A 15922-nucleotide genomic window follows, 5' to 3' on the forward strand; every position below is an offset into this window, starting at 1 on the left:
TCTGCAGCAGGAGCAGTCACTCGACAGCCTTGTGTTTAACCATCGGACACACCCAAGTAGGCAGGTAGGCAGGGCCCAGGGGAGGACAATCCCTTCCGGGCTGTTGCTAGATAAGCTAAAGACACCATTTGCATCACTTAGCCCCAAACCAAGGCTGGACAACCATGGTCTTTGCAGACTGCACCCCAGTTTCCTCCCCAGCTGCCGACCTCACACTTGGATTCCTGGGCCACAAATTTGGCTAGCGCCAGTTTCTCCATAGTGGCATCTGTCAGGATGCTGGGGTATGGTGGTTCCCGACAGCCTTTGATCATGGCTGATTTCAGAGAGGCCAAGAAGAACCTGTGCAAGGAAGAGGGGTTAGCAGTCAGAGGCCTAGGGCTGGTCCCTCAAATGGATAGGGCTTTCTCCTAAGAGCTCCTGGCCTGGAGGGGTCAGAGAAACTTGGGGGAAGGGCCTAGCTGGAAGCAGTATCAGGACAGTGGCGGGGCAGTGATGTGGCAGGAGTCCATGGTCACTGAATGGTGACCAGAATGGTCAAAGCGGCCTTCACAATGAAGGAAGACAGGACAAGGTGCTGTTCAGCAGGATTTGATGGCCCTGTAGGCAGCACGATGCTATGATCTCACCACCTTTCACATGTAGGTATTTGAGGGCACGCATGGCTCTGTACCCTCCTTCCTGTCAGATAACTCATACCAGCCCCTTCCCCTGTGTTCATGAGAAGGCTGAGGTCAGCTGGGCAGACACACAGGTTGGTCAGTCAATGACTGTCCACTTTCCTGCCTCTCTGACTAGACTGCAAGTTTTGTTTTCTACTGTGTCTCCCACTTTCCACCCTCCATCCCAGCCAGGACCATGCCAAAGGCTGATGCTGGTTCTTCTGTCCTGCTAAGGGGTGGGGCCAACACTCACTCAGCCAGGGCCATGTCAGCTGTGTCCAGCAGAAACTGCTTCCTGCGGTTGGTGCACACCAGCTTCACCGTCTGTTGGTCGAGACCGACCTGCCAGAAACCACAAAGGGCTTGGCCGCTGCCTGGCAGAAGAGGTAGTGCTGGCCAGACTAAGTGCTGGCCAGGACTAGGGAGGGAGGAAGCACACCCTGGAGTCATCACCAGTGAGGCCTTAGGCTTGCTGCCCAGCATGAGTTAGGGGTGCAGGAAGAGGTGACCTCACACTTGGCTCTTGTCCCCAGCATATGTATAGAAGCCTCTCTGAGTCATGCTGGGGCCCAACCCCGGGATGAGCCTTGCTCTGTAGCTCTAAGGGTAGGTGGCCCGGGAAGTCCTGTACCATAGGTAGGTACACCAACTGTGGAGCCTGCACTCACCGACACATAGTCAAGTTCATTGTAAGAAACGGCCTCTTCCACCAGGTATGGCTTCTCTGTGGCCCCTGAGAGAGGAGACCCCAATGCCTATTACCCCCCGCTGGTCTCTTCCCTCCCCTGGCCCCATTTTCTAAGACCTGGCTCTCTCACAGAGACGACCCCTCCTTGCTCTGCAATTTGAAATGACAGGGTAGCAGAGTGACAGGGCGTGTTCACTGAAGGCAGGCCCCCAGGCTCAGCTAGCAATACTTCCTCAGGTACCTTTTCAATACCACATTCTACATAGTAAGTAAGGGGGTTAGTAGGGGTGGGGGGGAGGGGGAAGGGTTTTCAACCTCAACCCGCTCTTGGCCTGGGGTGGCAGGCACCTTTCCGGAGCAGGTAGACATAGCAATCTGTGAGCAGCACATACAGCAGCTGAAGGTTGCCCTCCATGTGCCCGGTACTCATCCGGATCATCTGAGTGGCAAAACAAGCAAAAGTCAGGTGCAGGGCTCCCATCTGTCCTCTGGCACACTCCCCACTGAGCAGGGTTGGAGGCCCACCCTGCCTGGCCCCGGCTATGTCCTTGCTAGTTCCTGAGTTCCTGGGACTTACTTTGAACAGCTGCTCTTCGTTTTCTCGAAACACATGGATCATCAGCAGAAGTAAGTGATTGTTGTCTACTCTGTGAGAGGGACAAGCATGGGGAAGCTGAGGCCAGGCAGGGGAGATCGCATCCCTTTTCACCTCCCACCCCAGGCTAGGTCTTCCGGGAGTTGTGCTTTATTTGCTGGGAGGTCAGAGGCCCCTGACCCCTGCTTCAAGGACTGAGAGATCTATGCCAGCTGTAGGTAGTGCTCACCTGAACTCTGAGGGGTGCATCATCTCTGAGGGGCTTCCCTGGCCCTCATCCACCCCAGAATCCTCAGCGCTGCTCAGACACGGGCTGGGCTGGTCTCGCTTGAGCTGGCAAAGAGCATCCTGAGTCCCAGGCTCAGGCTGGGGCACAAGCCCCTCAGTGACCAGAGGCAACTGGGTATCCAGTTCTGGGGGCTCTGGCTCCTGAGCCTCCCCTGGCATGTCTACTAGAGGCCGAGGTGTTTGTCCCTCTGCTCCTCCTCCCTCTTCTTCTTGGCCAGCAGCCGCAGGGCTACCAGAAACATGCAGCGGTTGGCCAAGCCCTGCAGTGTCATGGTTGCTGCCACCTGATGTAACAGTGCTTGGACTCTCGACGGTAAAGCGGTAGAAGTCCATGGGGGCTGGAAGCCTCTCACTAAAGTCGCAAAATGGCGGCTTCTCCGGGGCATCCCCGGGAGAGCCTGTCCGAAAGGACTGGTCTGGGGGCTCCACATGAGAACACCAGGTGGTGGGGTCCAGCTGCCCGTTAAGCTGATCAATGACCTTGCTCAGGGGCTGTCCCAGGCACTCCATGGAAGTGTCCTTCATCTCAGGGATCAGCAAGCCCACGTGCCCAAACTCCGAGGGCTCGCTGCTCTCAGCTGTGCTGCTGGGCCCTTCTCCTTCCTCCTGAGGGGAGGCAAGGGTGGTGTCTGGCGAGTCTTGCCCAAGGCCTGGGCTGCTGACTAGGCTGTCACTATCCCCCTGCCTGGCACATTTCTGCTGGCTGGAGGCTGGGTGAAATGGACTTGCTTCCTCATCTGATCTGGTCTTCTTCTTCTTCCCAATTTTCTTCTTCTTGGTGACCCTGTGATGGTGGTGATAGGGAGGAATTTAATACCTGAGCCCCCAAGTACTGAGGGAAATTAGGCTGGCTCAGAGAGGTAGTCTTGGGTACATGATCTCTGAAGGCACAACCAGAGCCTCCATGGTCCCAGGCAGCATAAGGCCCTGAGGTACCCTTGGTGCTGGCAGAAGGATATGTGTGTGTGTGTAGGAGGTATTAGGGACAGTACAAGGGAGGCACAGGCAGCAGTAGCCAGAGGAACCCCTGAGCAAGTCCTGTGAATTCCAGCTGATAAAACTATGTTAACAGCTGGGCGTGGTGCTACACACCTATAATCCCAGCACTGGGGAGGCTAAAGCAGGAGAATCACAAAGAGGCCAGCCTACAGAGTGAGAAACTGTCTCAAAAACGAACACTGAGCTAGCTGTGTCTCTCTAGGAAACATTAGCAGGTCATCATTAGACCAAAGGCTCCTCTACTCAGCCCTCTCCTTAGGATGTGACCTCGCTTCCCATGGGTATCATCTGGATAAACAACCCAGAAATGCACTCGAGGGTTCTAGGTTCAAAGTCCTGGTCCGACTCCTTGGCTGAGTGGGCCTGGCTAAGCCTAAGTCTGCATTTAGAGCTGCTTTGCTCTGTAACCAGCTTGGGGAGCAACGGGAAGGGTCCTGGCCCCAGTTCCTGGGGAAACAAGGCCCCTACAGGTGTGACAGGCATCTGGGACTTCTCACTGGGTATGGAGAGCTCCAAGAGCAGGGTGCTGGGAAGATCAGAGAGCTGAGGAGGCTCTGCTCAAAAGTTCCAATTTGTAGTTCACCTCCTCCCTCCTATGAACATAACAAACACACTTTTCTTCCCAAGAGCCAGACTGAATAGAACTGGTACAAATCTCAGAAGTTATACATTGATTTCCAAGAACTCTCTTGGGAGAAAGTCCAGGCTGAAGGTGTCTTCTGGTCCTGGATGGACCAGATAAAATGTCCCAGCAGCCTTGGCAAGGCCCAGAAGCCAGATGTGGCTACTGCCTATCCACCTGCCTCCAGGGCTTGGGCCTTGCTATAGACTGTGCACATCCCTCCCAATTCCCACACTGAAACTCTAACCCTGCTGATGGAATAGGGGGTGGTGCTCTCTTGAACGGGATTAGAGCCCTCATAAAAGCAAGCCCAGAGAGCTCTTTCTCTGTTCTTCCATGTGAAGACACAGTGAGAAGATGGACATCTATAAACCCAGGAGGCCCTCAGTAGAACCGACCATGCTGGCACCCTAATCTTAGACTCCCAGCCTCTAGCACTGTAAGATAAAGGCCTGTGGCTTCAGAAAACATGTCTGTACTTGGTGGAGCCCAAGGAAGCCAGACTTTCTGAGTCTCTCCTGCCTCAGGAGTGGTCCCAGTCTGCCTTGGACTAAATAGTGAGGCCAGGATTGGACATGTGGACACCAGGATGCTTGCCCATCTCTTCCCAGGACCCTCCCTGCTGACCTGATGACCTCGAGCTCTGTGCATGCATCTGGCAGTTCCAAGGCCTGGGCCTCTGCCTTCTCCTGAGAGGTGGTGTGCACAGGGGTGGTATCAGATGAGGACACAGTCTCTGCCTGTTCCTCGTTGAAGGGGTTATGGCGCTGGGTGGGGCTCTTAGTGGATGCCTTGCTGCTGGTCAAGTCCGAGGCAGTGGAGCGGGGACCACTGACAGTGTCTGTGAGGTCTCCATCTGGGAGGACAAGGAGACAGGATGTCAACAGCCTGTCAGATGCCAGCTGGGCCCCAGAGTATGCCTTATCTCAGGGGAAGTGGGTGGGATCCTCCCAGGGAAGCCTGACCGGGGGCCCCGTTTCAAGAGCAGAAGCCTTTACTGAACAAGACATGGATTTTTCTTTAGGATAAACTTGGTTGGGCACCATCTTCATCACTGCTGGGAGCCCCCTGAAGTTCACAGCAATATGGCCAAGTTTGCAGTAAGAGGTCCTAGGTGAAGCAGCCTCCAGGCTCAAGCCCTTAGGAAAGGTGGCCTTGTTGCCCCCAAGGGTGTCTGGGAGTCCCAAGGAAGAGACAGGCCACACACCTCCTGTCAGAGGATGGGGGTACCTAGCAGCCCCTCAGTCCCACTTCCCACTCCCAGAACTGAGCAATACCCAAGTCCTTTGAAGGGCCCCTTGCAGACAACAGGGAACAAAAGAAGTAAAAACAGAGAAAAGACCAGAGAAATTGAGGGGCAGAGGCTGAGCAGATAGGAGAGGGAACCAAAGAGGGAAGGCCTTGGAAAAGCGCCAGTAGAAGGACTCAGCACAGAATAGAGAAAATGACAGAACAGGGGCACAAGAGGAAGGTGAGTAAGAGGTTGTCCCCACAGGTGCCTGCAGGCCCTTTGCAGGATGTTGGCTTCTTTCCCCAGCACACACCAGCACTCCTGGGGGGCAGAACCAGGTGCCCCTTTAAGGGTGGTGCTGAGAACTCAATTGCATTCAAACCTCAGCTTGCTGATGGGTCCTCTCTGGACAGGTGAAGGAGATGATGCTACCCCTCCAAAGAGGAGCTGGTCTAACTGGCCTTCCCCAACCCCCTCTGTTCATCTCAAATCACTGAACACTTCAGGCAGGGAGCACCAACATGACAAGCACACGGGCCATTTATCCAGTGGCAGATGGGAACTACCCAAGCAGAGAACTGATTCCCAGGCCCGGCTAGTGGAGCAGCCTGGGTGTGGTTAATGGCAAGGGGACAGACCGTTCATGCTCCATTTGTTCCACTTGCTGGCATATGTGCATCTGTCCAGAAGTGAGGTGGGGACACATGTTCCCCAAAGCCCCCCAGGAAGGGCCCAACCTGCTTCAACATCTTAGGGGATCTGGAAACCACTGGCAACTGCCTGCTGACACAGCACTTCACCTATTTTTTTTAAAAAGTACTTTGTCTTTTGATATAAGGACAGGGGAGGGGCTAAAAGTAATTGCAGCTCTGTCAGGAAAACATTAGTGACCTATGAGACTTCAGATTTCCCGGGACCAGGGCCTAGTTCTCAGACAGTCGGGTTCTCTTTCAGCCCCTATGCTTTCCCCTCAGTATGTGTTAGCTGATCATGGAGGGTGGTCCTCAGAGGTAAGTGGGCAGACCCCAGATGTGGTGGGCCAAGGTTGGGATGCCCACCAATTCTCAAAGAAGCCAAAGACCATGGAACAGCCATGACAAGCCCTGCCCCAGGGCCCCAGCCTTGGAGGTTGTCCCCAAGTCCTGCTTTTCTTTAGGCCCAGAAGAAGACAGAGTCTTCCTGGCTGAGCTGGCACAGCATGCCAAGGAATTCCTCAGTGCCCAAGGAATGCAGGAAAGCAGGAGGTCATGACTGAATTGACTCTCACCCAGTCCTGGGGCCCAGCCCAGCCTGAGCAAGCATTGCAACTGTGATGTTAGTTCTCAGTCCACAGAGAGCTCTCAAGAGCTACAGAGGAAGGTCAGGCCCTGCTTGTCGAGTGGCTGCAATAGGCCCGTCAAGAAGGGGGTTAGTTGTTAGAATCAGAGGGAAAAAGCCAATGCCCGCATGTCTGCTGCAGGAGAGGCTGAGAGAGTAAATGATGTTAGGATGGAATTCTGGGTTTCAAGCTAATTGAGCTAAAACAGGGAGACTCTTTATTACTACTCTCTTCAACAAGTGACACAATTTATTTCTCCCAATGCTATATCATCTTTCCCTCAAAGAAAAGCTGTCTCATACTCACATTACTGCCCAGAGAGCATGTCTCCAATCATGTGGGGAGCCACCTGCCCCTCAGTCTCTGAAGCAAGACACCCCCTTCAGGTTGGAAGAGGGCCCAGGGAAGAAGCTCTTTAAGGGAGGTCTGGGACAAGCCTAGATTTAAGGAGGAAGCATTTACCTTACCAAAAACTCAGCCTCTGCTTTGAGTGGGCACAGCAACCTGGGTTGTTGCTTCATGAGTTTATACAGGTCCAGCAGTGGGTTATGAGCAGAAAAGTGCCCAAACACCACCGCTGCCGAGTGGACAGGACAGGCAGGCACCAGATTTTATCTTAATCTGCCTTAAAACTTCACAGAGAATCTCCCTGTAGGAAGTTTCAGCTATGCCTGGGCAGTTCTCTCACTTAGACCTTAATTTCTTTCAAAAATACCCAAGAGGAAGCCATTAGGAATGGCCTGAAAACACCAAGCCCCTGACTTCTCCTGGATGCTCACCTGGCCCAAAGGAGCTTACAACACACACGTTTCTAGGCATCACTTTTCAGAACAAGTCTCACTCACTGGGTCACTAGTGCCTCACAGATGAGCAGTTCCCTGTGCACCTCTGAGTGTGTAACAGGCATCATAATTAGGCAGGGTGATCTGGTGTCCCCAGAAACAGTCACCTAGTGACTCCCAAGGACCCTGTACAAAGGCAGGAGCACTGAACTGGGAGAAGGGATTGCCTAGGACTAATGGTCAAGTTCTCCTGCTGCAGAATTCCACCTGTTAGAACACCAGATTTGGCTTGATTATGATCCTGGACATTATAAGCAATAATAAGGAGCTGATTTTGAAACATGCAGCAAGCTTGGCATGGAAACGTTGCAAAACAGGAAAAGAGGGTCACAGCGGACTCTGTCCCACCTTCCCAGTCTGTGCTGGGTACAGACGGCACTGCTGGAAACACATCTCCAAAATCATAATCTACAAAAACGAGGGACAAAACTGAAGATTAGAAACACAGGCAGTGGAAGGAGGGCAGGGGCAATGGGTGGGAGACATGGGGAGAAAACAAGAGAGGGAGAACGAACTTTCTACATGTCCTCTAACAACCTCAGGGGAACTGACCAGGAGCCCAGCTGCTTAACTAGGCAGTGGCCCAGGAGCCTGAACCAGCGGCAAAACCTCTGGAGGTCCTTTATTCAAACCCAGAAACTGGTCTGGCAGAGAAAAACTTGGGTTCCCTCGTCCCTGACATCACTTTCTGCCACTCGCCTGCCTTCCCTTTGTGCTCCACAGGGCAATGAGGTCCTGCTCTATGGCTCCACAGCTAATCAATCTCTAAATGGCTGAGATGAGGTGGGTTCAAGGGGACACCTCCAACCGTGGATGGTCTGGCTGCTTCTTAAGGATGCTCCCTCTGCCTTCTGCTCTAAGGCAGCCCATGAGGCCAACTCAGGAGACTGACAGGCTTTGTTTATACAACGAGCAGTGCAAGTCTTGCTGACAGCAAGCCTAAAAGTGACCCTTCGCTCTGGGACCTGTGACCCACAGCATAACTGGAAATAAAGGAATAGGAAGGTGAGGGTCTCAAAGCTGAGGCAGTTCCAGGGAGCCTGGGGGCTGAACGTGTGCTTGGATCCCTTTTGCTGGAGGTGAGGCAGGGTAAAATGAATGAGACTGGTGGCTCACAGGACCTGAAGCATGGTAATGGCCACTTTTATGAGCACTAAGGCCTAAGGTTTGAGAAAAACCAGGCTGCTCTAATAAGTTGGGTTGAGACAACAACATGACCGATTCTTCCTCAGTCTTTGAGGCAACGGGTATAACCCGGTAACACGCCAGCAAGGGTAGAGGGACTCAGAGGAGCTGCACAGGGGTTCCTCCACATGGGACCCGCCTTCCTCTCTCTCCTTCTAGAGCTTGCTCAGTCTCTCTCCACCTAGAATTTTGGGTTGGACGTACTCCTTGAAACAGGTAACATTCACCCCTCAAGGTAAGGCAAGAGTTTCCAAGGAACATTGCTGCTAACCCTCCTCACACAGAAAACTGTCCCTGGGGCCAGGTACAGTTGGCTCACACCTGTAATTCTAGCTACTCAGGAGGCAGAGATCAGGAGGATCACAGTTCGAAGCCAGCCCAGGCAAATAGTTTGAGAGACCCTATCTCGAAAAAACCCTTCACAAAAATAGGGCTGGTGGAGTGGCTCAAGGTGAAGGCCCTGAGTTCAAACCCCAGTACCTTAAAAAAAAGAAGACTGTCCCTGGGCATGTGACTAGAGCTTTCTGGAAAAGTGTCTAAATTCATAGAATTTTGCTTTGGCCTTTTGTGCTTGGAAACCATTTTTTTAGCTACCATAGGGACTGTGAGGAAGTGAAGATGTGAGAAATAGGTGGCTCTGCTCAACTGCAAATCTCAACCACCAACCAAAACTAGCCAACAGACATGTCACCCACCCAGGCTTCAGCAGCTCTAGAGTCCACTTCACGGCAGAGGCTTGGCTCCTTTCTGCCCTCGGCACTTACCCTCACTAGATGGGGCAATTGCACTGTCATCCCATTCCAGGTTGGTAGAGGTGACGGAGTTGAAGGAGTTGAGGGATAGGCTATCTGAGCCGTGGACTGAGCTGGGAAGGCGGTCTTCAAAGTCCAGCAGATACTGAGGTTTATAGTAGTCAGGCATGTAGGGAGCCAGGTCTAAGTAAGGGGCATCCTGGGAGAGAGAGACAGGAACAATGGGTAGGGGCCTCAGGTGAGCCACAGCCTACACGGACACCAGAACCCAGAATTGGGAGATGTGCATCTGTCCTACCCTCCCAGCACTTTTGTCTTTGGGAAATCTTAGGGGTTAAGGGAATAATTCAGAGAAAAGTGCTAAGGAGTAAGATGAATGGTTGTGGCATAAACTCTGGACTTTGGGCTTCACAGATGAAAGAACTGTCAGTGGTAGAATGCTTGCCTACTCTGCTCCAGGCCCTGGGCTCCATCCTCGGCCACACACACACACACACACACACACACACACACAAAAGGAAAGCTGTCATAACTTGACCATGTCTTCCCATGCCCTCTACATCTCTTACTATAACTGCTCATTTTCTCCAATTTCTGCCACTGCTAAGTTTTTTTCTCGGCCTGTGAAGTTGGGGCAGGAAGCAGGGAAGGGACTGGATTAAGACAGGCCAAGAATAAGTGGTGCTCTGAGCCTCTTTTGGGCCAGCATCATATTTGTACAGTCGTCTCCCCGTCCGAGGTTTTGCTTTCTGTGGTTTTAGTTACCTGAGGTCAAGTAGGAAAGGGAAACTTTCCAGAAATAAACAATTCTTGTTGTTTTTTTCTCTTTTGTCAGTACTGGGGTTTGAAAGTTTGTGCTTATAAAGCAGGCGCTTTAGTGCTTGAGCCATACCTTTGTCCATTTTATTTTATTTTATTTTTTGCGGGTCTGGCCTCATGCTTGCTTGAGCCATTCCTCCAGCCCTACTCTGGTTATTTTTGAGATGGAATCTTGTGCACTATTTGCCTGGGCTGGACTTGAACCACAATCCTCCTGATCTTAGCCTTCTAAGTAGCTAGGATTCCAGGCTGAGTTACTGGCACCTGGCTGTAATTGTCATATTTTACTATTAATTCTTGTTGTAATCTCTTACTATGCCTACTTTATAAAGTAAACTTTCTCACTGGGCACCAGTGGCTCACACCTGTAATCCTAGCTACTCAGGAGGCAGAGATCTGGCATCCAAAGCCAGCCTGGGCAAATGGTTCAAGAGACCCTATCTTGAAAAATCCTTCACAAAAAAAAAAACAAAAAAAAAAACAGTGCTGGTGGAATGGCTTAAGGTGAAGGCCCTGAGTTCAAGCCCCAACACTGCATAAATAAATAAATAAACAGTAAACACTCTCACAGGTAAGGATGTATAGGAAGAAACAGTATATGTAGGGCTTGCTATTATCTGAGGTTTTGTGCATCTACTGGAGGCCTGGAACATATGTTCTGTGAAAATGGGGCTGCTGCACGGTGCATGGTAGTGAGGCAAGCTCGAGAATTTGCAGAGGGTGGCCAAGAGCACATCAGTGGGAAAGCATGGGGCCGATGACAATTGCCAGAATCGCAGAAAACACAGGGATGAATTGCCTTGTCCCTTTCCGACACTCTCGTCTTAAACATGAAGGCAAGCCCTTCTGGGCTAAGATAGTCAAAGCAATGTGACTTTCCCCCAGGTGGGTAGAGAGACAGAAAGAAGATAGCTGAACTGGGAATTCTTGCCATGAGTAAGCTAAGAGAGTGTCCTCCAACCCCGGCTCAATCCCACTGATCCTGAAGCCTTACAGGCGTTGCCAAACTCAGCCATACCCAACGAGCCTGCCCCCTACCCCTCTTCTGCCTCCCTCCAGCAGTAAGACAAGAGACAGCCACTGGCTCTCACCAGGTCCAGGTCAAATCGAATGAATTCCAGCCCAGACACCAAGGTCAGGAAGAGAGTCAGATGATCGTGGCTGCAAACCAGGGCATTCCTGTGAGACACAAGAAGCAACACTGGTGCTTCTGGGCGTGGTTACCAGCTGGGCCCAACCTCACCAGCAAGTGAACAGTGTTGAAATTAGGACACATGACAGCACCCCCCCCCCACCCCGGCAGCACCCAGCTTGATTCAGCTGTCCCTCACTCCGTTCTATCCAGTGTTCAGGCACTTGCCTGCAGGGTCTCCAGAGACAGACTGTGGCATAAGGCTTGTGAGGCTCTCAACAGCTGCTATAAATACTCTGTCCCTGCAGCAACCCCAGCACAGGGTGAGGCAAAGGTTGGGCATTCAGTCAGTCTGAGGCCTGGGTAGAGGTTCAGACAGAGACAGAGCACAGGAGCCTGGGTGGGGCCCCAGTGCTCCTGAAGGAAGTCACCACACAGCTAGCAAGGCTCCAAGAGCCATTACTGCTGTGTCCTCAGCATGTGATGTCAGCAGGCTTCTGATGTTATATGCTGTGATGTCTGCATGTGACAGAAAACTGGAGGCCAGGTGAGGCCTCATACACTGACCTAACATAGTACTTCTGCAGCAGACCCAGGTTCTCTTGAAACAGTCGCAGGTAGCTCTCCAAGGAGTTCTCGTTGAGGGCCAGGTACAGCCAGGCCCGGCCTGCAAATGAAGACAGGAATAACTTGGAGAAAGGTCTGCCAGGCATGACTTTTTTTCCCTATGCCAAGCAAGGGCAGAAAGGAAAGAACGAGCAGGTAAAGGACCAGTACCCAAACACCTTCAGGCCTAGCACATGGCCAGCCAGGAAAACCTGAGGGAGAGGGCAGATTGCACACTTTATTGGTTTTTTGGTGGGACTGGGATTTGAACTCAAGGGCTTTGTGCTTGCAAAGCAGGCCCTCTACTACTTGAACCACACCTCCGTTATTTAAAAGAAAATTTGGGGCGGTACTGGATTTGAACTCAAGGCTTGCACTTGCTAGGCAAGTGCTCTATCACTTGAGCCACGCCTCCTGCTAGTTTGTCTTTCAGATAGGCTCTCACTAACTTTTATACCTGAGCTGGCCATATGAACCTTGATCCTCCTATCTCTACCTCTCCATATCTGGGATTACAGGCGTGGACACCATGCCTGGCCCAGGTGGCATACTTTATTTCTTTTCTTTTTTCTCTTTTTTGGAATGGCATACTTTAAATGGATCAAGGTATGCAAGGATGCTGCTCCAATCCTGCAGGCTAACCCAGATCCTAGCTGAGGTCAAACACAAACTCTTCCTTGTATGTTCAACCGGGATCCCAGAGGAGTCCAGTTTTTTTTCTGTGTGAATGGTCCCTTCACCCCATCATTGATGCACCCACAAACTGTCAAATGCAGGGAAAAATGAGGTCTTGTGGAAGGCACTGGCATTTTAACCCCCATTGCTGCTGGATACTATAAGGCAGTTAGCCTCGCAGGGCTGATCTGGGCTGAACCCGAATCCCCAGCTATCCACAGGGAGGGCACAGCCGACTGCTACCCCACGTCTCCCTCGTTCCACTCACTGCGTCCCAGGTTGGTGACCACATGCTGCAGCACCTCGACCTGCTTGACGGCCTCTCTGCGAGTGAAGTGCACAACGAGCACCCAGTAGCCCGACGAGAGGTCCTGCAATCTGGGAGGACAGTACAGCAGTGCTGGAGCCTAGTTGGGGCTGCAGTCAGTGGGTCCCACAGGCAACTTGCACCCCTCACACCATCCTTCCCAATCCTTTGTGCCTGCACAGCCTCTTTACTGGGTTAGCTCGTCAGTTGTCTGCAGCCCACCTGAGAGACAAAACTCTGGCATGGGGAAAGAGGAAACGTGGCAGACAAGGCCAGAGAGTTCTTTCTAGAGGGTGTCATGGCTGCGGCAGCACCCCGCTAGGCCTAACTCTTGGCTTTTTCTTTATTTTGTAGCACTGGGGTTTGCACTCAGGGCCTCACACTTGCTAGGCAGGCGCTCTACCACTTGAGCCACTCTGCCAGCCCCATGCCTAGCCCTTGGAATGCCTAAACTTACCCGTACAACAGCGCGTGATCCAGGTGCTCACACAGGCGCTGTAAGACCTTGTCATGGTTCCGGATAGCGGGGGTCTCATCCTCACACGCAGCAAAGTAGCTCTGTAGCTGAAAGGAAAAATAAAAAGTGGATAAAGAGAATGAAAACAGATGTCTGGAATCAAGAAGGAGAGCCATGTGCCAGTGATGTGCCCAAGATGACCCACAGAGCCTAGTTCAGATCCACAGCAGAAAGGCTGTCTCCTCACAGCCTTGTCCTCAAAGCCTGCAGGAATTGCTTTGCATGGTGACTGCTTGATACTGGCAAGGGAGCCACAGCCCACACACAGGTATCAGGTGGTGCTAAGCTTCAGGCCAGGATCACATGGTGAACTACTCCAGGGGCCCCACCGTACACACACAGTGATGCCTACATACAACTCTCTCTCTCTCTCACACACACAACCACAAACACACACACACACCCACACACACACACCTGTGCATCACAGCAGGCCTGCTGCTTGGAGTTGCCCTCTGCACACACTCACAGCCAATGGGCCGGGTCACCAGAGACTGACATGTCACTGGATTTGCCTGAGGAGCCTGGCAAGGCTGGGCATGGATGTGGGTATGTGCCAGGCTCATGTCAAACCCTACACTAAGAAGGACACCATTCCAGGCTGAAGACTCGGAGCGCAGTGAGCTAAAGTGTAGTACTGCAAGTCCTAGGGGTGGGTGGACCAGGGATGAGATAAAAGCAAGGGCGATTTATCAGCCTAGTTAGAGTGAGAAAGCCCAGATTCGTGGAACTCAGACTGAGTTCTCTACAACTGCAGCGACAGAGGAGGGCCCCTTGTAAGCAAAACCCTGGGAGAAAAGTCTAGTCATATTCACATTAGCATATCCTGGCTGGCTATTGCCTTTCCAAATGGCCAAGAGGGAGAACACACAAAACAAGAGCACAGATCCCTGAATACTGGTCTCAAGTTAAGCACCTGGGGCAACTGTGTTCTTAAGTGTTTTCTGGAAGCAGTGGTAGACAGCCGCAGCAGCCAAGATACATCAGCCACACCAGTCAGCATACGCTTGGAGAGGGGCTGACCGGTCAACTCCCACAACAAAAATGGCCTCTCGTCTCGGTGCCCAGAGCAAGCCCAGCAGCCCTGCGGGCCAGGCACAGACCCCAGTCCTGTGGGTCTGCCCGCCTCCCAGGCAGGCAAGTCAGAGCACCTGGAGGAAAGGCTTCTAGGCTGCAAGACACATCTGAGCCATGGTACCTACACAACTGCCTCTTGGCCATAACCAAAGGCACGCTTGCAAACTTTAGTGTTAAGTACAACACTGACATCAAGTTCTTTTAAATGTTTTTCTTTTTTCAAAATCTGAGATCAGAGTGTCTTAGACAGATGTTGGATGCTCGAAGGACCCTCCACGATAAGTGCAGCTTCCTCATTTTAACAGCAAAACAGGGCTAGGAACGTAGCTCATTGACAGAGCAAGTACTCAGCCCTGCCTTTGATTCCCAGCACTACAAAATCAATACATAATAAAAAACAAAACAGGGACTCATTCATTTTCTTAATTATAAAGACCAACTGAGAAAAAGGAAACTATGTACATGTGTGAGTGCATGTATAAACAGAGAAGGTGGCTCAGGCAGAAGAAACTAAGTCCCTTGATAGGATGTTTTGCTAAGTGATAGACCCATGGCAGGAACTCAAGTCCTTCTCAAGCCAAGAAAACTTGTACAGAATAATTCTGAAAGAACATTTGCTTATTGTAAAAATGCAAGCAACATGAAAGTACATGTAAAGTACAGAGACCTCCTGCTCTCCTGTCTCCCTATCAATAGCTTGGGGTGTGTGTGTCCTCCCAATTTTTTTTTTTTGTTTTTTGTTTTGGTACTAGGGTTTGAACTCAGGGCTTACACCTTGAACCACTCCACCAGCCCTTTTTTGTGATGAGTTTTTAAAGATAGGGTCTTGTGAAATATTTGCCCAGGCTGGCTTTGAACCTGGATCCTCCTGATCTCTGTCTCCCGAGGAGCTAGGATTACAATCATGAGCCACCAGCCTCCTGCCCAACTCTTTTCTTAAACACATAAATTAAAAAACAACAACAACAAAAAGATAAAATAGGATCATGGTACACTCATTGTTCTGAAATTTCTTTGCCTTAAAAATATATCAAATGTGGGGCTTGGAGTAGCTCAAGTGGCATAGCACCTGCCTAAAAGTATGAAGCCCTGAGTTCAAACTCCAACACCACCAAAAAATAAAAATTAAAAAAGAATCAAATGTATAATTTAATCTTTACATACAGATCACCATATTCTTTTTTAGAGTCATGTTGTATTCTAAAATATGATGCATTGCTTTTTTTTTAGTGGTGCTGGGGTTTGAACTCAGGGCCTTGAGCTTGCTATGCAGGTGTTCTACCCACTTGAGCTATGTCTGCCCTTTTCGCTTTACTTATTTTCTGATAAGGGTCTCACTTTTATTCCTGGGCCAGTGTGGGCCTTGATCCTCTGATTTATACTTCCAGCATAGATGGGATGACAAGTGTGCACCACCACATTCAGCATTTTCTGTAGAGATGGAGTTTCACTAACTTTTTGCCTGGGCTGGCCTTGAATCACGATCCTCCTGATCTCAGCCTCCCAAGTAGCTAGGATTACAGACATGAGCCACCAGCGCCCAGCTCATACGTTCATTGCAAGATGGACTGTAAATTTATGCAAGAACATCACTACGAGTTAAAGAG

General features: G+C 51.2%; 1 protein-coding gene across 3 annotated transcripts in view; it reads right to left on the bottom strand.

The window, feature by feature from the left end:
- The window catches only part of Plekhm2 (pleckstrin homology and RUN domain containing M2), a 36219-nt gene that overhangs the window by 4293 nt on the left and 16004 nt on the right, over positions 1–15922 (bottom strand). The window contains exons 2-14 of one of the 3 annotated variants that reach the window (XM_020173226.2): positions 13179–13285; positions 12683–12792; positions 11701–11800; positions 11093–11180; positions 9195–9381; positions 7594–7653; positions 4482–4710; positions 2175–3017; positions 1928–1997; positions 1699–1789; positions 1331–1395; positions 916–1004; positions 210–342 (exon numbers count right to left, since the gene is read on the bottom strand). In XM_020173226.2, coding sequence (XP_020028815.1) covers positions 210–342; positions 916–1004; positions 1331–1395; positions 1699–1789; positions 1928–1997; positions 2175–3017; positions 4482–4710; positions 7594–7653; positions 9195–9381; positions 11093–11180; positions 11701–11800; positions 12683–12792; positions 13179–13285 — 2172 coding nt within the window. Of the gene's footprint in view, positions 1–209; positions 343–915; positions 1005–1330; positions 1396–1698; positions 1790–1927; positions 1998–2174; positions 3018–4481; positions 4711–7593; positions 7654–9194; positions 9382–11092; positions 11181–11361; positions 11674–11700; positions 11801–12682; positions 12793–13178; positions 13286–15922 lie in introns of those variants that run through there. The other 2 variants (XM_020173227.2, XM_074081276.1) reach the window with 2 other exon arrangements.

Source organism: Castor canadensis, chromosome 7, assembly GCF_047511655.1.
Source record: "Castor canadensis chromosome 7, mCasCan1.hap1v2, whole genome shotgun sequence".
NCBI classification, from domain to species: Eukaryota; Metazoa; Chordata; class Mammalia; order Rodentia; family Castoridae; genus Castor; species Castor canadensis.